This window comes from Somniosus microcephalus, chromosome 7 (genome assembly GCF_052327205.1).
Source record: "Somniosus microcephalus isolate GS21.2 chromosome 7, FLI_Smic_1.0, whole genome shotgun sequence".
NCBI lineage: Eukaryota > Metazoa > Chordata > Chondrichthyes > Squaliformes > Somniosidae > Somniosus > Somniosus microcephalus.
The window spans coordinates 138,343,383-138,367,536 of NC_140993.1; the positions used below are offsets into that span (position 1 = coordinate 138,343,383).

General features: G+C 45.6%; 1 protein-coding gene across 1 annotated transcript in view; it reads left to right on the plus strand.

Moving 5' to 3' along the window:
* Positions 1-16,860, plus strand: part of cyp7a1b (cytochrome P450, family 7, subfamily A, polypeptide 1b) — a 114,374-nt gene extending 97,514 nt beyond the window's left edge. Inside the window, exons 4-6 of the mRNA XM_085992993.1 lie at positions 1,016-1,146; positions 10,869-11,047; positions 12,994-16,860. Coding sequence (XP_085849119.1) covers positions 1,016-1,146; positions 10,869-11,047; positions 12,994-13,287 — 604 coding nt within the window. The 3' untranslated portion in view covers positions 13,288-16,860. The remainder of the gene's footprint in view (positions 1-1,015; positions 1,147-10,868; positions 11,048-12,993) is intronic.
* The last annotated feature ends 7,294 nt before the right edge of the window (positions 16,861-24,154 follow it).

The window sequence follows — 24,154 nt, forward strand, 5'->3', positions numbered from 1 at the left end:
CTGAACTTCGGTTCCGCCCCCTGCAGCATCGCCGGGCAAAAACACCGGCAGCTGCAGGAGACGTTCCTCGAGAGACCGGGCGCTTTGGGGGTGATACTTAAAGGCAAGATGGCCGAGGTATGTAAAAAAGATTCTGAAATGCTATTTCTCTTTTTTTTCTTTGTCTTTGCCAGCGATCGATCAGCCCGGCACTCTTCTGCAGTGCATCGGGCTGATCGGGCCAAATCGCAGTTGCCGTCGGGGACCAGGTAAATTTTCCCCTTGCACAGCCTGCAGCGATGGCCCTTCCCTTTAAGGGAGGGAAGGAGCCTTCCAATGCGGCAGCGCTGCACGGCCCATTGTTCAGCGCTGCACAGCTACCGCCCCGTCTGCTGCCTGTTGCACTCCAGGAAGGAAGTGGAGCACTTAATTTAGCGCTCCACTTCCTTCCTGGAGCGCAAACCCCGAAATTTTTAAAAGTTGAAAAACCGCACCTGGCACTAATTTTTTCAACTTTTAAAAGTCAGTGCCCCAAATGGTGCGATACCGAATTTCTCCCTGCACACTTTTAATTGTTCACTTTCTGGGTCAGAGCGATTAATTGGTAGTCATTAACAATTATCACATTGTTAAAAATCTATTAATTACTAGACTTAACTTTCTGTGGTGAGTATAATTGTCAATTAATGTGCAAATGCAGCAACTTCATGAACATTGCAGGGAGGTTAAGGGCAAGATGCCGTTTTCATGAAGCGAACAACGGAACAGCACAAATCAACCAGCCACTTGTGGTGATTCACAATTCACGGGGTATCTCTTCCTCGCCACAAGTTGCTGGCCAATTTGCACATGGCGTGCGTTGTTCACATGTCATTATTTTTTCAGCAAATTCTGGGCCACTAACAGAATCTGAGGTTTGTTGACAAGAAATGCACGCAGAGCTAAGTTTTTTAGTCTATAGATGGAAAACTGTCATACTTGCTGTCTATGACACATTATTCACACCATCATTTATTTGGTTTTACATAATCTGCAGGTCTCCAGAAGCATTGAAAGCAGTGAAAAGTGAAATTGAAAACATGCTTCGTGTGACAAATCAGAAGCCTGGAGACATTAATCATCCTATTATCTTCACCAGAGAGCAACTAGATAGCATGACAGCTATGGGTAACAACATAATCAAATCTGTCATTCTAATATATATCTTTGCAATAGTAATCCACATGACCTGAAATGCTAAGGGGGAAAAATTGGGTTGATTTGGGGCGCTAATGGGGCGCAAGTCCCCTAGCACCTGGGCGCAGCACTGCTAACACCTCCCGCCAAATTCAGTGAGAACTTAGCGGCGGCAGTAGCCGGTAGCGCCCCCGCTTGCGCCCCGGCCGCAATCTTCCCTTGCGCCCTCTGACCTATCGCCGGACGATATGTCCGACAAGGTTAGGGGGAGTTTTTGCAGCGGCAGCAGTAGTTAAAGGACAGGTGTTGGGTAACCATTTTTTTTAGCTGACTGCCAGCACCTGCCCCCTTTCCCTTTTTTTGGGGTGCCGGCCGCGATCGCTAAGTCCGGCACCCTTCTTGAGTACCGGGCTGTTTTCATGGCACCCTGCTCCCCGGTGGTCTAGCAGGGCCCCGGTGCACGCAGCACTATGCCCCTCCCCTTTAATCAGGGGAGGAGGCCTGCAATGACTCAGCGCTACGTACAGCCGTGCCTGGCACTGTTGCACGTAGCACCGTGATCTTCAGTAGTAGCGCTCCAAGAAGGAAGTGGAGTTCTTTCCAGTAGAGCCCAACCTCCTGCTTGGGGCGCTACTACTGAATTTCCGGTGGAGGGGCGCTAACTTTTTTGGGGCACCACCCAATTTTCCCCCCTAAGTCTCACAACTAGGGGTTAAAATAGTCAAAGAGTCTTTTATAAATCATATAAGTGGCCCGTGTCAGACAGCAGATTTCTTTCATTTCCCTTTTATTAACAGAATGAACACTCAATTTTATTGCTAAGACAACCTAAGAATTAGCTTTAACAAATTATTCATAACATAGGAACAGGAGTAAGCCATTCAGCCCCTTGAGCCTGTTCCACCATCCAATTAGATCATGGCTAATCTGTATCTTAACTCCATCTATCCGCCTTGGCTCCATAATCCTTAATAATCTTGCCTAACAAAAATGTATCAATCTCAGTTTTGAAATTTTCAATTGACCTAGCCTCAACAGCTTTCGGGGGAGGGAGTTCAAGGTTTCCACTAGCCTTTGTGTGAAGAAGTGCTTTCTGACATCACCCCTAAATGGCCTAACTCTAATTTTAAAGTTATGTCCCCTTGTTCTGGACTCCCCTGTTGTGTCGGTACCTTTCTACCTAGACACAATTTAGGACTCAGAACTCAGAGATTCAAACATGAAGTGCTTTATTGGAAGGAAAGGAAGTTCTGGCAAGTTCCGAACAAATTTGGCCTAGAAATTGGGTTGGGGCGCCAGTCGCCTGAGCGCAGGATTTAGCGCAGCGATCGGAGTGATACTGATCGCCAGAAATTCAGTTTCAGTGCCCCTCGAGGGAGACAGGGCGAGGCTCGAGGCGCCCCGCGTCCCTCTTAGGGCGCTGAAACTGATTATCGCAGCGCAACGTGCCGCAGCGCCACATGCTGCGGCACGGCACGCTGCGGTACTGCAGGCCTTCCTCCCACTGTTAAGGGGGAGGTGCCTGCAACAGCGCGATCCCCGCTCGCGAGTGCCGGCAAATGAACCCGGCACCAAGGAGAAGTGCCGGGCTCTCGGGAAACAGCCGGCGATGCCGCGGGGAGGGGAGTTTAGGAGGCCGGGGACGGAGGTGCTGGCAGGCGGCCGCCGAAAAAGCGGCCGACCCGCACCTCCACCTTAACTTGCGCCGCTGCCGGCACAGTAAGGCCCCGTGAACCGGGCGCAGGTAGCGAGCGGCGCAACTGCGGCGTTCACTACCAAATATCGCGAACGGGGCACGAATGGGGCACTGCGCACACCGATGACATCATCGGTGGCGGCGCAGCGCAAATGCCTAACGCCACCATTAGCGCCCCTACTGAATATCGGCGGAGACGCAGCCAGTGGCGCTACAGCCACTGACTGCCTCTTTAGGCGCTAACAGGTGGCGCTACTCACCCGATTTCTCCCCCAAAGAGAGCTAAACTTAACCGAGGGAATACCCAACCATTTATCTCCTGTGACAGCGCCACCACAGGTGGGAGGAGAACACACAATAGAACACACAATACATAACATTTCCTCCCCTCTTAAATGGAAGGTCCACATTATTCCTCAATAGGTAAGTTACTTTCAATACACTCAACTAACCTAGGGTAGAGGTAGACTGCCTCAAACCCTGACTTTACCCTGGGGTTTATTCTGCCCCAGTCTTGTGGGTAAGTCACTAAGCCTACAGATCCAAGCGTCTTGGAGGCCGCCGCTCTCTGACAGGATACCGGCGGTCATCGCTGGCTTCCACAGCAGTAGGCATTGACACAGGCCTGGATGGAGAAGGTGCCTGTGTCAGTTGAAAGTCAGGAGTTTGCACAGGTGGAACAGTCTCTTTGACTTCCTGTGTTGGAGAAGAGCACTGTGGCAAAGGATGCTGGTTTGCGGTATCATTCGGAAACAGTTCAGGCCAACCAGCCATTGGAGCCTCTGTGGCTGTCTCTGCTCCTAGCAACAGTTGATCTGTGTGTCTTCTCCAGACGACGTCCTCAGCAGTCTCAACCGTGTAAGACACAGGGCCCGTCTGCGCGATCACCGTAGCAGGAACCCATTTCAGTCCAGTGTTGTAGTTTCGAGCTAGGACGTGCTCTCCCGGATGAAACCGTCTCTCCTTGGCTCTTTTCTCTCTCTTTTCAACTTGAGCTTGTTGTTGATGATGGACAACCTGCTCTGCCCTTGGAGGTTTGAGTAAGTCAAAACTTGTCCGCAACTGCCTCTTCATCATGAGCGAAGCGGGGGAAGTTTTGGTTGTGGCATGCGGCTCGTTCCTGTAGGACAACAGGAAGCTGTTCAGACGTTGGTGGATTGAGCCCTGACCTTGCGATGCTTTCAAGGCATGCTTCAAAGTTTGCACAAACCTTTCTGCCTGGCTGTTAGAGGGATGATAGGACGCAGACCTGATGTGTTGGACACCATTCACATGCAGGAAGGTTGCAAACTCCTGTGATACAAATTGTGGACCATCCGGTGAGCCATAACGGCTGAACATCTCACCAAGTTTCTCAATTGTTTTCTCTGCCGTGGTAGACCTCATCACTGCGACCTCCGGCCACTTGCTACGAGTGTCCACAACCACCATAAACATCTTCCCTTCGAAAGGACCGGCGAAGTCCACATGTGCTCGCTGCCACACTTCTGCAGGCCAATCCCACGGGGCGTAGGGTTGCCAGCTGTGGAACATTCCGGACCCTTTGACATGGGGAACATGTTTTGGCTTTCTCCTCAATATTCCCATCGAGACCTGGCCACCAGAAGTAGCTTCTTGCCATTTCCTTCATCCGAACCATCCCACTGTGGCCTGTATGAAGTTGTTGCAGTATAGGTTCCCTCAGAGGTGGCGGAATGATGACACGGCATCCCCAAAGAAGACAACCTGCCTGGACGGAGAGCTCATTTCTTTTTGAAACGTAAGGTTTCAAACTAGGAGAATCTCCTATCGCTCTCCCTCACAGAATCACAGAATCACAGAAACCCCACAGTGCAGATAGAGGCCATTTCGGCCCATCGAGCCTGCACCGACACATATCCCACCTGATCCCCGTAACCCCTACACCAACACATATCCCACCCTATCCCCGTAACCCCACGTATTTAATCCCCCTAACACTAAGGGTCAATTTATCATAGCCAATCAACCTAACCCGCACATCTTTGGACTGTGGGAGGAAACCGGAGCACCCGGCGGAAACCCACGCAAACACGGGGAGAATGTGCAAACTCCACACAGACAGTCACCCGAGGCCGGATTCGAACCCGGGTCCCTGGCGCTGTGAGGCAAGAATGACATCGTCCATTACCTCAGACAGGACTGGATCGTTGCGGGTGTACCTTCGCACCTGAACTGCAGTGACAGTTGCTCCCTCCACTTGTCTAAAGTAGAAGATGTCTATCTGATGAGGCTCTGGGGGAGTAACAGGCAAGGGTAGCCTCGAGAGACCGTCTGCGTTGCCGTGCAAGTCTGATTTGCGATATTTGATGTCGTATGTGTGTCCTGACAACAGTAAAGCCCACCTTTGCATCCTGCTTGCAGCGAGAGATGGAATTCCGGTGTGGGGCCCGAAGATTGAAGTCAATGGACGGTGGTCTGTCAGGAGTGTGAACCTTCTCCCAAACAGGTACTGATGAAATTTTCGAATTCCAAAAACAATTCCCAAGGCCTCGCGCTCGATCTGCGCATAGTTACTCTCGGCCTTGTTCAAGGTGCGGGATGCGAAGGCGATAGGTTTCTCTTCACCCGAAGGCATGATGTGGGATATGACTGCTCCCACACCATATGGTGATGCATCACATGCTAGCTGCACGGGTAGCTTTGGGTCGAAGTGTGTCAGGACCTCCGAATTCAGCAATGCTTTCTTTGCTTGGGCGAAAGCTTCGTTGCACAGTTCAGTCCATTTCCATGTTTTGCCTTGACATAGCAACTGATGTAACGGCTTCAGCAATGTTGCTAAGTCTGGAATAAACTTCCCATAGTAGTTAAGTAGCCCCAGAAATGAACGTAACTGGCTCACATTCTGGGGTGCTGGGGCCTCCACGATCGCCTTGACCTTTGGCGGTGCCTTATGCAGGCCAGTAGCGTCAATCACATGCCCCAGGTACTCAACTGAAGACTGAAAGAATTCACATTTGTCTTTACGAACTCTGAGTCCGTACTCTTTCAGTCGTTGTAGTGTCGCATCCAAGTTCAGAAGATGATCCTCCTCATTTGTCCCAGTGACAAGGATGTCGTCCAGGTAGCACTGGACTCCTGGCAGTCCACTCAAAATCTGATCCATTGCCCTTTGGAATAGAGCAGGGGCCGACGTAATTCCAAACGGAAGGCGGCAGTACCTGTATAGCCCCTTGTGTGTCACAATTGTCAGCAGCTCCTTTGATTTGTCATCGACATGCATTTGTAGATAAGCCTGGCATAAGTCTATTTTGCTGAACTTTTGCCCTCCGGCCAGGCCCGTAAAAAGATCATCAATGAGGGAAAGAGGGTACTGTTCCACAGACAGCACCGGGTTAATAGTCACTTTAAAATCCCCGCAGATTCGAACAGATCCATCCTTTTTCAGGACAGGAACAATGGGTGTGGCCCATTTACTCACGCTCACAGGCTCCAGGACTCCATTCTCGACTAAGGCCTCCAAGTTAGCCTCAACTTTTGGCCTAATTGCATAGGGTACAGGTCGGGCTTTGTGAAACTTCTGCTTGCTGTCAGGTTTAATGTCCAGTCTCATGCTGATCTTTTTCATGCTCCCAAGTTCCCCATTGAAGAGTTCTGCATGTTTGTTTAACACTGCAGTCAGACCTGACTCCCCCTTTGACATCATGCGGACTGCAGGCCAGTCCAGCGTGATTTTCTCTAGCCACGCACGTCCCAGTAGCGATGGGTAATTTCCCTTTACCACATATAGTGGCAGTTTTGCAGTCTGTCCATTCAATTTAACTGTCACCTCAATGATGCCGCTCATGGCCACAGGTTCGCCGGTATACGCCTTTAGCACAATGTTTGTTGGCTGAAGGGTAAGATGCTTTAGCATTTTGTTGTAGACAGTGTCTGAAACAAGGGACACAGCCGCGCCTGTGTCCACCTCCATCCGCACTGATTGTCCCTCCACCAGTGATGACACCCAGTAGCCATTTGAACCACCTGCAACCGTCAGTATATGCACCTCTTCCTCCTCAGAGGTGTCGCTCCCCTCTGTTTTGCTTGTTCCATCATACTGCACTGAATGAACACTCTTTTTCCTCTCTTGTCCAAATACAGACATTTTGCTTCCATGCTTCCCAGCTCTGTCTGTTCTTTTTTTACCTCTACAGGCGCGTTCAATGTGACCCTTTTTGCCACAATTTCGGCATTCCAGCTCCGTACACCAGCAGTCATTAGCGTGATGGCCCGTTTTCCCACAACGGTAACATGTGCCGTTCCGCGCACCTTTAGGCTCAGACGACACCTTGTGAACTCTCCCTGTTGAACTCAACTGGTGAGCCTCCTTTTCCGCCATCTCCATGGAGACACTAACTTCAATAGCCTTTTCAAGAGTAAGGTTGTCCTCAGTAAGAAGGCGCTTCAGTGTGGCTGCATTTTACAGACCACACACAAGTCTGTCTCTAATGGTGTCATTCAGCACCTCCTTGAACTGGCAGTGTTCTGACAACCTTTTTAAAGCAGCAATAAACATCGTCACTGATTCCCCCTCCTCTTGATTCCGTTTGTGAAATCTAAATCTCTCAGCAATAACCAGAGGTTTTGGTGAAAAATGTGCTCCAAGAATTTCCACTAGTTGCTTATATGTTTTAGTTCCTGGCTTATCTGGCTGCACGAGGCTGCGAAGTAAATTGAAAGTCTTCGGCCCGATTACACGACCTTTTCATTTGCCACCACATTCACCAATACAAAATAGTCAAAACGTTCCGTATATGCGCTCCACATTTTCAGCAAAATCACCGATGTTTCCTAATATAGTAGCCATCTCACGTTTCAAATTAAATTTTCTGTTTACTCACTGCACCCGTAACGTACGCAGATTCATCTGCTCCTCGTTGCCACTTGTTGTGTCGGTACCTTTCTACCTACACAATTTAGGACTCAGAACTCAGAGATTCAAACATGAAGTGCTTTATTGGAAGGAAAGGAAGTTCTGGCAAGTTCCGAACAAAGAGAGCTAAGCTTAACCGAGAGAATACCCAACCATTTATCTCCTGTGACAGCGCCACCACAGGTGGGAGGAGAACACACAATAGAACACACAATACATAACATCCCCCACCAGGGGAAATAGTTTCTTTCTATCTACCCTATCAACTCCTTTGATCATCTTAAACACCTCAATTAGATCACCCCTTAATCTTCTATATTCAAGGAAATAGTCTATGCAATGGGGGTTGTGCCAGAGGACTGGAGAATTGCAAATGTTATACCCTTGTTCAAAAAAGGATGTAAAGATAAGCCCAGCAACTACAGGCTCGTCAGTTTAACCTCGGTAGTGGGGAAGCTTTTGGAAACAATAATCAGGGACAAAATTAACAGTCACTTGGACAAGTGTGGATTAATTAAGGAAAGTCAGGACGGATTTGTTAGTGGCAAATCGTGTTTAACCAACTTGATCGAGTTTTTTGATGAGGTAACAGAGAGGGTTGATGAGGGCAATGCTGTTGACGTAGTGTACATGGATTACCAAAAGGCGTTCGACAAAGTGCCACATAATAGGCTTGCCAGCAAAGTTGAAGCCCATGGAATAAAAGGGACAGTGGCAGCATGGATACAAAATTGGCTAAGTGACAGGAAACAGAGAGTAGTGGTGAACAGTTGTTTTTCAGACTGGAGGAAGGTGTTCCCCAGGGGTCGGTTCTAGGACCACTGCTTTTCTTGATATATATTAATGACTTGGACGTGGGTGTACAGGGCACAATTTCAAAATTTGCAGATGATATAAAGCTTGGAAGTATAGTGAACAGTGAGGAGGATAGTGATAGACTTCAAGAGGACACAGACAGGCTGGTGGAATGGGCGGACACGTGGCAGATGAAATTTAACACAGAAAAGTGGGAAGTGATATATTTTGGTAGAAAGAATGAGAGGAAATTTAAACTAAAGATTACAATTCTAAAGGGGGTGCACGAACAGAGAGACCTGGGGGTATATGTGCACAAATCGTTGAAGGTGGCAGGGCAGGTTGAGAAAGCAGTTAAAAAAGCTTACGGGATCCTGGGCTTCATGAATAGAGGTATAGAGTACAAAAGCGCGGAAATTATGATGAACCTGTATAAAACACTGGTTTAGCCTCAACTGGAGTATTGTGTCCAGCTCTGGGCACCGCACTTTAGCAAGGATGTAAAGGCCTTAGAGAAGGTGCAGAAAAGATTTACGAGAATGATTCCAGGGGTGAGGAACTTCAGTTACATGAATAGACTGGAGAAGCTAGGGTTGTTCTCCTTAGAGCAGAGAAGGTTGAGAGGAGATTTGATAGAGGAGTTCAAAATCATGAGGGGTCTGGACAGAGTAGATAGAGAGAAACTGTTCCCATTGGCAGAAGGGTCAAGAACCAGAGGACACAGATTTAAGGTGATTGGCAAAAGAACCAAAAGCGACATAAGGGAAAACTTTTTTACGCAGCGAGTGGTTAGGATCTGGAATGCACTGCCTGAAAGGGTGGTGGAGGCAGACTCAATCACACTTTCAAAAGGGAGTTGGATAAGTACCTGAAGGAAAAAAAATTGCAGGGCTACGGGGAAAGGGCAGGGGAGTGGGACTAGCTAAAGTGTTCTTGCAGAGAGCTGGCATGGGCTCGACGGGCCGAATGGCCTTCTTCCATGCTGTAACCACTCTATGATAACCTGTTCTCGTAATTTAACCCTTTTGGCCCCGGTATCATTCTGGTGAATCTACATTGCACCATCTCTAAGGCCATGTATCCTTCCTGAGGTGTGGTGCCCAGAATTGAATGCAGTACTCCAGGTGGGGTCTAACCAGAGCTCTGTACATTTGTAGCATAACTTCCAGCCCTTTATATTCAGCCCTCTTGAGGTAAAGGCCAACATTCTATTAGCCTTCTTAATTATTTTTTGTACCTGAACACAAGCTATTAGTGATTTCTGTACTTGGAGCCCTAAATCTCTCTGCTCCTGCACAGTTCCTCGCCTCTCGCCATTTAGAAAATACTCTGGCCTGTCTTTCTTGGATCCAAAGTGGATGACCTCACACTTTCCTACATTGAACTCCATCTGCCACAGTTTTGCCCACTCACTTAATTTATCAATGTCCCTTTGCAACTTCCTGCTCCCATCTACACTATTTACTGTGTCACCTAACTTAGTGTCATCAGTAAACACGAAGTTTAAGGCAGCAAATCAATCTTGTGGTTCCAGTGACACTCATAAGATGCCTAAACTTTGTGGTGGTTTACAATGTTATTAGAACTATTCAGTTGAATTGCTGTTATATACCTTACTGCCCACCACCTGCCATCCTTTGTTATTGTAGCTAATTTCAGAAATAAACTCGGACATTTTTCAGTAATTTTTTAATATTGCATGACATAATGGCCCTGAATTTGCGGTCGGAGGCGTACCTCCAGAGTATGCCTCCGACCCGCGAAATATTTCCGTACTTACCTCCTGGCTCCACAGTTATGGAGAGTTCGGGTCCTGAGCCTGCAAAGGCCCACGGATCCCAGGGGCGCATGCAGTTCGCAAGCGTCCCTGGGATCACGTGGGCCCAGTCAATCAATCAAAAAGGGGGGATTCCTATGATGCTTATGGGGATTCCATTTATGTGCGGAATCCCCATAAGCATATTAGAAATAGCCAAATAAATAAGAATTCACACCATTTAAATAAAAATAAATGTTCCCATGTTCAAAATTAATTAAAAGACCCTTTAATTAAGCATTTAAAATAAAAAATTATTTTTTTGAAAAATAAATGTAAACATTTTAAAATGGGCCAAAATTTACCTAAACGAATTTTAAATGTATGTGTATGTTTTAATCATTTTTAAAGCATGCGGAAACCTGGAACTTGCAGGGCCTTTCAGAAGGCTTCCAATAATGTACACTGTGCGTACGCTGTCGAAACCACTGTAATTTCAGGCCCAATCATTTTTAGAGAAACAATTTCTAGCTTTGTTTTATGCAATGTTTTGCGAATCTCTGCTAAAATATCTTTTGAAAATATTTGAACAGGTAGTCTAATAAATGAAGGTCTACGCTTATCCAGTGCATCAATAATGCTGCGTGTTGCCACTGAGAACTTTGTACTAACTCTAGATTTGGGTACAAAGCTGGCTGTTCGAAAAGGAGACCAAATTGGTTTATATCCTCAACAACTGCATTTGGATCCAGAGATTTATGAGGATCCTTTGGTAGGTAAAGTAATACCAAAATAGTGCACGTTAAATTCTAGTGTGAATAATTGTAGGAATCCTGAGTATTATATTTCAAAAAAGCACTCTAGTTAAATATTATTAAGGATCTTCATTTCATCTTTGAAAACTGTGTTGGAGATATTAGACTGATTTTACAAACCTCCACATTGGGTTTCCTTTCATTTCCTTTTTGTCTTGCATGTTTTTTCCCTCTACATCTCCTCCAACCTTGGCAAAGGTTGACAAAAACTCAAATCCATTTTGAGATTGTATAATTACATAATGACTTAGATGAAAGGACTGAGTGTAATATATCCAAGTTTGCTGACGATACAAAGCTAGGTGGGAAAGTAAGCTGTGAGGATGACACAAAGAGCCTGCAAAAGGATATAGACAGGTTAAGTGAGTGGGCAAGCTTAGATGTTGTCTAGGTCCTGCTGTAGACTGGCATGGACTGCTTCATCATCAGAGTAGTCTGAACTCGGCTGAACACTATGGAATCATCAGCAAACAGCCTCTCTCCTGAACTTATGATAGAGCGAAGGTCAGTGATGAAGCAGCTAAAGATCGTTGGGACGCGAATACTTCTCTGTGCAAAACCTGCAGGGAGTCCTGGGGTTGCAAGGATTGGCCCCCAGCACCCACTACCATCTTCCTTTACATCAGGAATGACTCCAGCTACCAGAGTGTTTTCCCCTTGACCCCCATTGATCTCAGTTTTGCTATGGCTCCTTGGTGCTATACATGGTTGAATGTTACCTTGATGTAGAGGACAGCTACTTTTACCTCTTTTGCTCTTGCATCCATGCCTGGATCAAGATGACAGTGAGGTCTGGAGCTGAGTGGTTCTGATGGAACATGAACTGAGCATCAGAAAGCAGGTTATTGAGGAGATGTTGCTTGATGCTGCCTGTTGATGACTCTTTCCATCACTATGCTAATGATTGGGAGGAGGCTAAATCGGAGGCATTTGGCTGGGTTACATTTGACTTGCTTTTTGTAGATAGGACATAGCTGGGCAATTTTTCACATTGTTGGGTAGATGCCAGTGTCATAGCTTCACTGGAATAGCTTTGCTAGAGGACCAGATAATTCTGGTGTGCAAGTCTTAGGTACTACAGTTGGGATGTTGTCAGCCCCATAGCTTTTGCTGTGTCCAGTGCAAACAGATGCTTCTAAATGTCACATGGACTGAACCAAATTGGTTGGACACTGGCATCTATGATTGTGAGCTCCTTAGGAGCAGGCCAAGTGGGTTTGTCCACTTAGCACTTTTGGCTGAAGACTTTTGAAAACATCTTAGCATTGTCTGTTGCACTCATATGTTAGACACTGTTGAGGATGTTCATCGAACCTCCTGTCTCCTCCCCTTCCTGTCACCCACTCATGCTACCTTTTATTTCTCATGTCTTGGGTACGTTTCCCCCCTTCCCCAATCCCTACTCCAACTCATCCCTACTCCTCTGCCTTCCTGCACTCCTGCTGCTCTCACTCAAGGAGGGCGCAAGGATGAAAATGTCACTCTGATGTAGTAAGGGGTACACTTCTACAGTTGGATCTAAAGAAAGTTGTTCTCCTGAAAAGTATGTACAATGAAATGTGTCATTATGTGGGACCTAAATTTAAACCATACATTTTTTAGATTAAATGATCAGAACTATTATGTAATTATTTTGTGTTATCTTGCATTTCAGCTGCCATTTTTAAAAATGAGAGTGCTGGAAACCATGTGATGTAACCACAGAATCGTATGCATTTATCCCACTCTGCTTTAGTATGATAAACTTTCTCCATTAGTATAGTAGTATCCAAAACTTTGTTCAACCGAAAATGTAGGTATATAAAGAGGATTCTTTGTGCCTTTAAAATATTGCAAATAGCTGATTTTTCATTTGTTAGTTTATTAAATGTACTAAAACAAAGTATAATCCCTGTCCTTTCAGGAATTTAAATATGACAGATTTTTGGATGAAAATGGAAAAGAGAAGACCACATTTTACAAAAACGGTAGAAAGCTTAAGTACTATCTCATGCCTTTTGGTTCTGGTGTTAGTATGTGTCCTGGTCGCTATTTTGCAATCAATGAGATCAAAGAGTTTCTGGCTTTACTACTATGTTATTATGACATGGAACTGCTTGATGCCTCAGCACCCAGTCCACCCCTTGATAACTCAAGGGCTGGGTTAGGAATTCTGCAGCCAGCTCATGATGTTCAGTTCCGCTACCGGTTGAAATAATAACGGCATAGTGACTTCACAGAAAGCTGGAATTTGGTACAATATCAAGTATAGAAATTTAATTTTTCTCCACTGAGGTCAAAATAAAAAATAATACATTTCTGTTTTGCATTCATATGCAAGCTTCTGTGAATATAATCGATTTTATTGTAATAATCCATTAAAATTTAAAAATGAGCATTTAGGCTATCATCATACTTTTTTTTAAACTTTTCTACTACTAATTGAAATTCAATTCTGATGATACTGGCCTGAATTTGTGAGCCCACCATTTGCAACAGAGCTATTCTGGGATGCTCCCAATCAGTAATGTCAACGGAAAGGCCTAACAGAGAGGCTACTTAAGGGTCTCTGTGTTGGTGACAATTTTTTTTAAGTTAAAGAAATATTTAGTAAGAGTTATTTTTCTAGTACATAATAGGCCTACACTTTCAATACAAACTACTCTTCCTACACTTTCCTTTTCCTTTAAAGAACTTTAATTTTGTTTATTTTTCTAACAGTTAAAAGGAAAAAGCTTTAATTGAAGTAAACAAGGGAAGATATGCTTGGGACCTGGGCTGATATTCTCTGTCTGCTGGCTTTAAGGGTCCAAATCAAATGAGTCTGGGCAGTCTGTCCATAGAATCATAGTATGTTATAATGTAGAAGTAGACCTTTTAGCCCATCAAATTTGTGCTAATGCTTTTTTCCAACATGAGTCACCAAGAGTAATCCCACTCTTCTGTTTACTCCTCATAATCTTTAATAATCATTTTTATTAAGCAGTGAATTTCCTTTCAAAGGAATTTCTGCTTCAACAATAAATTATGGCAGAGAATTCTACATTCTAACCACCCTCTGTGTAAATAATTATTTTCCAGCACAATTTTTGTGCGATTATCCTAACTTTGTGCCCATCGCTGGAGCAGTGGAAACAACTTGTAACTATTTACCTTATCCTAACCCTTCATAACCTTGAAGACCTCTATTAGGTCATCCTCTTAACATTATCACCTCTAGTGAAACACCCTAACTTCTTAAGTCTCTCTTTATAACTACAATACCTCAGTCCTAGTAATATATTAGTGACTCTAAGAAGCACCTTTTTATTGCTTTAACATACTTCTTATAACAGAGTGCCCAAAACTATACATAATACTCCAACTGCAACCTAACTAAGGTCTTGAACAAATTTAATATTACTTACTTGCTTTTGCATTTTATGCCTATAGGTACAAAACTACTTGTATTCTACATTTGTATATTGTCCCCTTAGTTCTTAAATCCAGATAATTTATGTATTTGTATTATTATGTATTATGTATTCTACTTGCCTTTTTTAATGATCTTTGCTACTTGCACTCCCACCTTTAATGATCTCTGTCTTTGGACACCAAGGTCTCTCTACTCTATTTAAAATCTTACCATGTAAGATATGTTTCCTTTCCCTGTTCTTACTTTCAAAATGTATTACTTCACATTTTTCTGTATTGAACTGCATCTGGCCATCTTACTAGCGTATCTATGTCCTGTAGTTTTTTCCAGAGTCCTCGTCACAATTTGCCATACTCCTGAATTTGCTGTCATCAGTAAATTTGTATATTGTCCCCTTAGTTCTTAAATCCAGATAATTTATGTATTTATTAAATAAAAGCAGTCCCAGCAGGTCTCTGTGGAACACCATTCATAACATCTTTCCTGTACAAGAAATTTCTTTTAACCCACACCCTGTTTTCTGCCCTCCAACCATCTCCCCTATCCATGTGGCTGCAATCGCCTTTATTCCACGCCTTAATTCTATCTTTGCCACAGTCTCTTAAGTGGTGCGTTATCAGATGCTGTTTGAAAATCCATATCAATCACTCTCACTGCTTTCCCTTTATCTGTCCTGTCTGTTATTTCTTCAAAAAATGCTATAAGGTTGGTCAAGTATGACCTGAATTTTAGAATTCCACGCTGATTAGCCCTGATTATTTCATAATTCTCCAAATGCTTCATAATTTCATCCCACATTATAGATTCTAATAGTTTAGCAACAACAGAAGTAAGACTAACTATTCTGTAATTTCCAGCTTATCCACATCTCATTTTTAGAGAAGAAAAGTCACATTTGTTACATCCAATCCTCTGGCACAAGTTTTCTTTCTGCACAGTTTTGGAAAATTATGCTCACAGTCTCTGCTATTTCTTCCCTAGCTTCCCTCATGATCCTCATAGGTAAATCATTAGGTCCTGGTGATTTGTCTACTTTAAGTTATAGTAACATTTTCCTACCATTTGTATAGTAACCTCCACTAACTGTTCTGTGCCATCTCTGGTGCTTTTATAATCCCAATATCCACCTCCTCTGAAAACTGAGGCAAAGTACCTCTGCCATTCCCTCAGCCTCCACTACAAACTTGCCTCCTTCATCTCTCCAGTTCCTGGAGGGCATGGTCCAGAGGTCAAAACTGCCTCTAATTTGATACTAATTGGCAATGTTAGCTATCTCACACAAGATTGCTGGTGTGGGAAATGGAAAAAATATATAAAAGGTGCATTTTTCTGAGGTAGGCAACGAAACATATTGCTGGGTAGAGCTGAGAAAACTTTGCATCTCATAGTTGACCTGGGAATGCTTGGTGGTAGTGACACTGGATGACTGAAATGGAGAATGGTTCATTCTCCAGCACAACACTTCTCAACTTGATGAGTACAAAATTCACACAAAAAGAAAAAATCTAAAAGAGTTAGAGTTAGTTTTCTATCCTCTTAAAAATAAGGTAGTAACTTGTACACAAGTATGACTTTGGGTCCTAATTGAAAAGCAACTACAAAATAAAGGATATTAAACTAGTACATTAAATTTTAAGGTAAATGGTGTATGCTGCACTTATTTGGGAGTGAGTTTTACCAGTTCTTGATAGTTACTAATAGAATTCCAGTGTGCCAAGATTCTCCATCTGGGGAAGAGAAGCAACGATAGTCAGCATGCCCTGATGGAAGTGTCAACCAGTTGCAGGGTAGTGGTTAGCACTGTTGCCTCACAGCACCAGGGACCCGGGTTCGAATCCGGCCTCGGGCGACTGTCTGTGTGGAGTTTGCACATTCTCCCCGTGTTTGCGTGGGTTTTCTCCGGGTGCTCCGGTTTCCTCCCACAGTCCAAAGATGTGCGGGTTAGGTTGATTGGCTATGATAAATTGACCCTTAGTGTTAGGGGGATTAAATACGTGGGGTTACGGGGATAGGGTGGGATATGTGTCGGTGCAGGCTCGATGGGCCGAAATGGCCTCTATCTGCACTGTGGGGTTTCTGTGATTCTGTGAAGGATGTTCTATTGTGATGCACAACTGTTGAGGGAAAAGTAGGAAGGCGATACAGATTAAAATGCGAAATGCATGAAAATGTTGCATTGTGAGATTTGTTTTGCCAGCTTTAAAATGCTTTGAAGCACTTGTATTCTGATTTGCATGAATATATATTCATTATTTTTACTGCACAGTAGCAATGCAAGTACTTTGAAATGTATCAATTATTATGGATGTTGTATTCATTAAGGTCATTGCAATTCAAATGGTAATCAATAAATGATGTACGTCTTAAGATATAAAATGTCTCAGCATCATTTCTTTCAGGAATTGCTTGATGCCTCAGCAGCATCCTTTGACAGCTCAAAGGCAGAACTTGGAATTATGTAGCCAACTCGTGATGTTCAGTTCTATTACTGGATGAAATAATAATGACGTAGCAAACTAATGAAAAGTTGAAAATTGCCGTAAAGGTAATAAGATCCAATATTAGGATGAATCACTGGACTTCTAAAGAAATTATTTCCAGTATTTCAGAGAGCTTTTAAAAAAAAAAAATTCTTTTTTATCATTTTGGTTTTTCCATCAACATTTAGATCAAGAAAATATAACTTTTCTCAAAATTAAATATGTGGGAGAAATAATGACATAACAAGGCAAGTTGGCTATACAAGGCATAAATATGTGATAACTGCACCCCAGTATATGATTTAAGGGTTTATTGAGATACTGTATTTAAAATCATACTCAGCAGATTTATCCACTGAGTACCTGAGCCATTTAAACCTGAAAGTTCCAGGTTCAATCTTGGCTGTGCTGAGTTTGCTGACCTTAGATGGGGCTGTGACAATTCAACTTCAAGAACCTGAGATAGAGAAGGGGGAAAATGGTCAAGGTTTCTACTCCTGATCAATATCCTTCAATGCCTGCTGAAAGTCCATGGGCTGGATTTTGCTACGGGGGCGGGTTGGAGGTGGGAAACCCACATTCGGGCTTGTTGTCCCGCCTCCATGGAGATGTGGCCAACCCACTGGATTTTCCTCTGATTGACCTTGTTGAGCCCGCCCTGTGGGCTCAGCAGGCCAATTAAGGGCCACCCGGCAACAGGTGACGTCAGAGATTGACATTTCATCTGTCAAAAGCTTTTGGCAGATGAAAGATCAGTGTTTAACAGCTGTTTGAAGCTGTCAAGCACTGAAAAACTGCTAATTCAGCCTCAGTCCTTTCTCAGGATAACTTTAAAATCATTTTGCTGCAGAAACCAAGAAGCTGATTTTTTTTTTTAAATCGGAGCTTCTGTGGTTCTTGCAGCCGACTCCCGACACCGGAATGCAGGACTCCTGTAAAGGTAAGTAAAAGTAAGTTAAACTTATTTAAACACTTTAAACACTTGCAAAACACTTACCTTTGCACTCCTGCACCCCTCACTCACCTGAACACTGGGCATCTCGACCCCTCCAAGACCTCAGACCCACGTCCCGCCTCGAAAACTTTTCGTGGTTTGGAGCTGTCGGGAAGCCCACAAACCAGCAATAAAAATCGCGAATAGGCAAAAAACTACCTGTTAACTACCTGTTAACAGGCAGTTTAATTGCCTTTAATCCCTTCCCGCCTCTGGGAGTTGGGTTCCAGCACTTGTCGGCAACCCGACTCCTATGAAATTGACATGGAGGCGGGTTGGAGGCGGGATGGGGTCGGGACCCCCGGATCTCCGATTTTTATCGCCCGCACGCCTCCAACCCGACTCCAGGGGCTTAGGAAAATCCAGCCCACAGTGTGTGGACATGGGGTAAGGACTGGATCAGGCTTAACTGTAATTCCTTACCTCAGTGCCAACACTCACCACCAAGGCTCACAACAATAGTGGATACTTGGGCAAGGTACCAGAGAGCAAACCACACCCAACAACAACTTGTATTTATATAGTGCCTTTACTGTAGTAAAACGTCCCAAGGCGCTTCACAGGAGCATTATAAGACAAAAAATTTGTCACTGAGCTACATAAGGAGAAATATGGGCAGATGACCAAAAACTTGGTCAAAGAGGTAGGTTTTAAGGAGCGTCTTAAAGGAGGAAAGAGAGGTAGAGAGGTGGAGAGGTCTAGGGAGAGAATTCCAGAGCTTAGGGCCTCAGCAGCTGAAGGCACAGCCACCAATGGTTGAGCAATTATAATCAGGGATTCTCAAGAGGGCAGAATTAGAGGAGCGCAGATACCTCAGGGGGTTCACAGAATCACAGAAACCCCACAGTGCAGATAGAGGCCATTTCGGCCCATCGAGCCTGCACCGACACATATCCCACCCGATCCCCATAACCCCTACACCAACACATATCCCACCCTATCCCCGTACCCCCACGTATTTAATCCCCCTAACACTAAGGGTCAATTTATCAGCCAATCAACCTAACCCGCACATCTTTGGACTGTGGGAGGAAACCGGAGCACCCGGAGGAAACCCACGCAAACACGGGGAGAATGTGCAAACTCCACACAGACAGTCGCCCGAGGCCAGATTCGAACCCGGGTCCCTGGTGCTGTGACTGGAGGAGATTACAGTGAAAGGGAGGGACGAGACCATGGAGGGATTTGAAAACAAGGATGAAAATCTTAAAATCAAGGCGTTGCTTAACCAGGAGGCAACGTAGGTCAGCGAGCACAGGGGTGATGGGTGAACGGGATTTGGTGCGATTTAGGACACAGGCAGCTGACCCATGAACCATAACCTTGCAAAGCGATAATGAGGTTGGTTTTCCTCATATTGTGCAAGTCAGGTCTAACTGGTTAAGAACTGCTGCTAATTCCACCTGACTGGTGATGTGTTCATAGCACTCAAACATCCTGGGTCAGATAATTGGAGCTTTGTTCATAGACCCAGGTGCAGACTGGGGCAACCTTGGCATCCTATTTGACCTTGAGCTGAGCTTCCGACCCCATATCGTCTCCATCATCAAGACCATCTACTTCCATCTCCGAAACTTCGCCCGTCTCCTCCCCTGCCTCAGCTCATCTGCTGCTGAAACACTCATTCATGCCTTTGTTACGTCTAGACTTGACTATTCCAATTCTCTCCTGGCCAGCCTCCCACCTTGCACCCTACATAAACATGAGCTCATCCAAAACTTTGCTGCCCGTATCCTAACTCGCACCAAGTGCCGTTCGCCCACCACCTCTGTGCTTGCTGACCTATATTGGCTCCCGGTCTGGCAACGCTCGATTTTTAAAATCCTCATCCTTGTTTCCAAATCCCTCCCTATCTCTGTAACTTCTTCCAGCCCGACAAGCCTTCGAGATTTCTGTGCTCCTCCAATTCTGGGCTTTTGCGCATCCCCGATTTTAATTGCTCCACCATTGGCGGCTGTGCTTTCAGCTGCATTGGTCCTAAGCTCTGGAATTCCCTCCTTAAACCTCTCCGCCTCTCTACCTCTCTCCTTTAAAATGCTCCTTAAAACCTACCTCTTTGACCAAGCTTTTGGTCATTTGTCCTGATATCTCCTTCTGTGGCTCGATGTCAAAACATTTTTATTGATAACGCTCTTGTTAAGCGCCTTGAGACGTTTTGCTTCATTAAAGGTGCTATATAAATGCAAGTTGTTGCTGTTATTGTTGTCAGAGAAATGAGACGAACAAAAGGGTCTTGAAAGAGACAACTGTTTCCATTTACCATCCAAAACATGGGGCTGGATTTTCCGAGTGGAGGCGGGTTGGCGGCGGGAATGTTAGTTGCCGGGTTCCGGTTCCGCTCCCGGTTCCAGCCGGTCTGCTGACACAATTTTCTGTTGATTGGGCTCATTAAGTCTGCCATGTGCGTTACCTGGCCTGATCACAAGGTGCGGGTCTGCTGAGCAGTGTGATGACAAGTTTGCAGCAGGTGTATTTAAGGGGGCCATGTCCCCATTAGCTCTCACTTTGTTTTTGATGCTCCTGAGTGCTGGTGCTTTCAACGATGTCTGCAGAGACCAAAGGCTGCTCCCCGCTTCAACGATGACTCCCTCCATGTTCATGTGGAGGGAGTCAGAGGACGTAGGGAGGTACTATTCCCAGGGAATGGAAGAAGGAAATCTCCTCAGCAGACAAAGGCAGCCTGGCTGCAAATAGCTGAGGAGGTAACAGCAAGGTGTCTATTCAGTCACACCTGGGTCCAATGTAGGAAGAGGTTCAATGATCTCCTGTGTTCTGGAAAAGTGTGCATAAAAGCAAACTTACCTTAATTCTGCTGTGCCTGACATCACACCCCATCACTCTGCAGTGCCAACCCTACTCCTGCACATCCTAACTCACCCCAACATCCCTTGCACCATCACCCATCCCTCTCTCCCTATGTTCAGAATCACTTCCCCAGCGTGGCTGGATTCAAGGCCGAACATCTTTGAATTAGGAGATTAGAGTTGGATAATAACTCAACCTCATATTTACTGCTACGGGCTGACGTTAGATGCTGAGTGGCGTATTTTGATAACAGAACTTCCACTGAATGTGATACAAACAAAACAGTTCGGTGATTAAGCGGGGGGCTCCTCTCCAAGTGCTCAAACTGCCATCCCCTTGCCAACCCCTCGGTCAGAGCCACAGATGCCTGCCCGAACAGTGATGGCCGAGTCTGTCCCTGTGCAGCTGCAGGAGGAGCAGACTTTGGCAGGGCCCTCACTGGCTCCAAAATCCAGAGGACGACCTCCAAAGGCATCTAAGCAGGCACAGCAGGGAAGTGAGTACGCTGCCTCTACATCTGCTGAAGCCACAGGGGTAGCACCATGTAGAAGTGTAAGAGAAAGCCGCCACATAAATAATCACAAGGGTACTCACTCTAGAAATCAGTGTTAAGTTTATGTTCTTTTATTCTGTTGTAATAAATTACTGTTCTGTGATTGTTTGAACTCGCTGCCATATGTGTGGTCACAATTTGAAATGGCACAGTGGAGGGTGCGGGTGCCTTTTATGTCCAGCAATGGTGGTGACAGTGCAAGGAATACACAGATCATTGTAGAGATGCTCTATGGTGTTGAAGTGTGGTCATGGCAACCTTCATGTGCATGTGGCAGATGCAAAGAAGTTGAGGGCGCTGGTGACTTTGACAGCCGTGTCCACCTGGTCTTCTGAGCTGCATTATGCAAATGTCTGCGATTACCTGTCACAAAAGTCTCAGCCTCCTTTGGCACTGCTGCTCAGTCATGTTGAGGAAGCTCATCCTCTGCCTGTAAACCCTGTGTTGGGGGTTTCTCCTGCGGCATGGTGCAGCCTTGCGCTGATGCCATTTGCCCTGTGCAACATCAGGTGGTTGAGGAGAATGTTGGAGCTCTTGTTGGTGCAACTGGTGTGCCTGGTTCTGCTGCTGATCCTTCTCAGATTCTGAGGACCAGGATGAGAGTATAAAGCGTTCCCATTCTGCTGTTATATATGGCAATTGAGGATGAGATGTTATAAGCATACAGTCAATGGGGAGAGAGGTTATTCCAAGGAGGTGACAGTGCATATAGATTAGCACCACACACTTACAGCCTCAAGACAGATCAAATGTGTCTTCCCAATCCTGAAATCAGCAACCTCTGACATTTGAAAGTGACCAGATGTGAGAGTTCAGCTTTTATACTGCAGTTGCATCTGTGAACTATTCAGCTCGTTGGTACTCCCGACATATTCACCTGACGTGGCCTCCGAACATCGTGAAGCCCGTTGAAAATGTGGGAAAATAGGAAAAGGCTGTCAAAATAGCAGTTAACAAGCACTTAACAAGGAGTTAAGGGGGGAAAATTCAGTTGGTTTGCGCCTCCTGTTAGCGCCTTAAGAGGGCGCTAATGGGGCGCAAAGCAACTAGCGCCTGTGCGCGGCGATGTTTGCGCCGCTCACGAAATTAACTAGACATTTTGCAGCGGCACTAAACACTACCGCCACGATCTCCTGCGCCGGCAGATCATGACGTCAGTTGAGTGTGCAACACCCTGGTAGCACCCCGGACCGGATATTGAGCGGCGCCCCCTGCCTTACCGCCTGCCGCTAGCAACGACAGGTTGAGGGGAGCGTTTTGCAGTCAAGAAGGGACTGGGGGAGTGCTATTTAAAGGCGACCGCTTCCTGCCTTTTTTTGTTGGTGACATTTTTGCACCACGCATTCTGAGAGAGAGAGAGACTTCTGGAGAGATTCAACACTGTGTGAAGGAGTTTTGGGTACTGAGCAGCACTTTGCAGGTTCATTTTGATTTGCCCTTCCTTGTATCATTTAGAAGAGACTGTGGGGGCTGCACTCTGAGCTCTTTCCCTGGGTCTCTCCATTGTTCTTTCCAGCAGATTTGATGTACAGGTCTCTCCAGGCCGAGATTCAAGGCTGCAATGAGCAGGATGTGGATGGAGAGAAAGATCAACCCTCCCCTTTAAGAACTGGCTGGCGCCAGTGTGTTTGTGTTCCATTGCTGACTGACATCACATGAGCTTTGCCAGCGCTTTGAGGAAGCGCCTCGCTCCTCGGCCTTTGCGCCTTAAGACAGGTGTGAAGCGCCTGATTTAGCGCTACAATCACCTCCAGGGGCGATAAAAGCCAAGTTTGCAGTCAGAGGCAATAATTAGCACCAGGTGCTAATCTTTACGCCTGGCCGATAAATGCGCCCAAATAGGGCGATACTGAATTTCTCCCCCTAAGTGTCTTAAATCCCTCACCTTGTTGTCGGGTCTCTTCAGAAATCACAGACCCGACACTTTGGAAGCTCACTTGGAGGCGGGATCGTGGCGGGTTTCCAACCTGCCGTCAATCAAATCGAATTTAACAGCTGATCCGCCTCCGAAACCGCCCTCTGAGCGCCGGCAAAATCACGGCCATGGTGTCGACACCACTAATTCAGAGATATGTCTTCTGGCTAGATAATCAATACCTGGAGATGGGCATTTTAGCTAGTGCTTGTATAGTGATCCAAGATTGAAAAAAGTAAGGTAGTTGAGTATCTTCCCAATGACATGTTCTAATTGGAATCTGGCTGTTACAGTTTCCTGACAAGTTCATTTATTGTGAACGATGTCTAAAAAGGAATCCACATGGTAAAAGTAAGCACCTTGCATGATCACATAAGAAAAAAATAGGAAAATTAGTCTCACCTTTTGTAATCAAAAATGTAAAATCAGAAGATTTGGAGAAAGGATTGGAAAAATACAAAAAATTGTTTGGTTAAAGTGACCCATTAACCAATCAGTGAGATAGCATAATACGTGCAAGTTTCACTATCCCAGGAAAAGAAAATAATGTTTGAAGAGGGATGGAATACCATGGCCTAGAAATTCAGTTGCGTTTGCGCCCAATTAGGGGCGAAAGAGTGGGTTGCGCCGGAAGTTGCGTCGCGCCCGAAATTAGGTGGGCCCTAACATCGGCGTTAGCCGGTAGCGCTGCGCCGGCACCGATGACGTCATCGGTGTGCGCAGTGCCCCGGTACCGCCCGAAACCACGACGATCCCCATCTTCAGTAGCGGCCGCCTCTTCCGTGGCAGGCGCTAACAACATCGGGAGACCGGGTCCTTACTGCAGCCTTAGCGGCGCAAGTTAAGGTGGAGGTGCGGGGCGGCCGCTTTTTTGGCGGCCGCCTGCCCGCACCTCCTTCCCCAGCCTCCTCCACCCCCCCCCC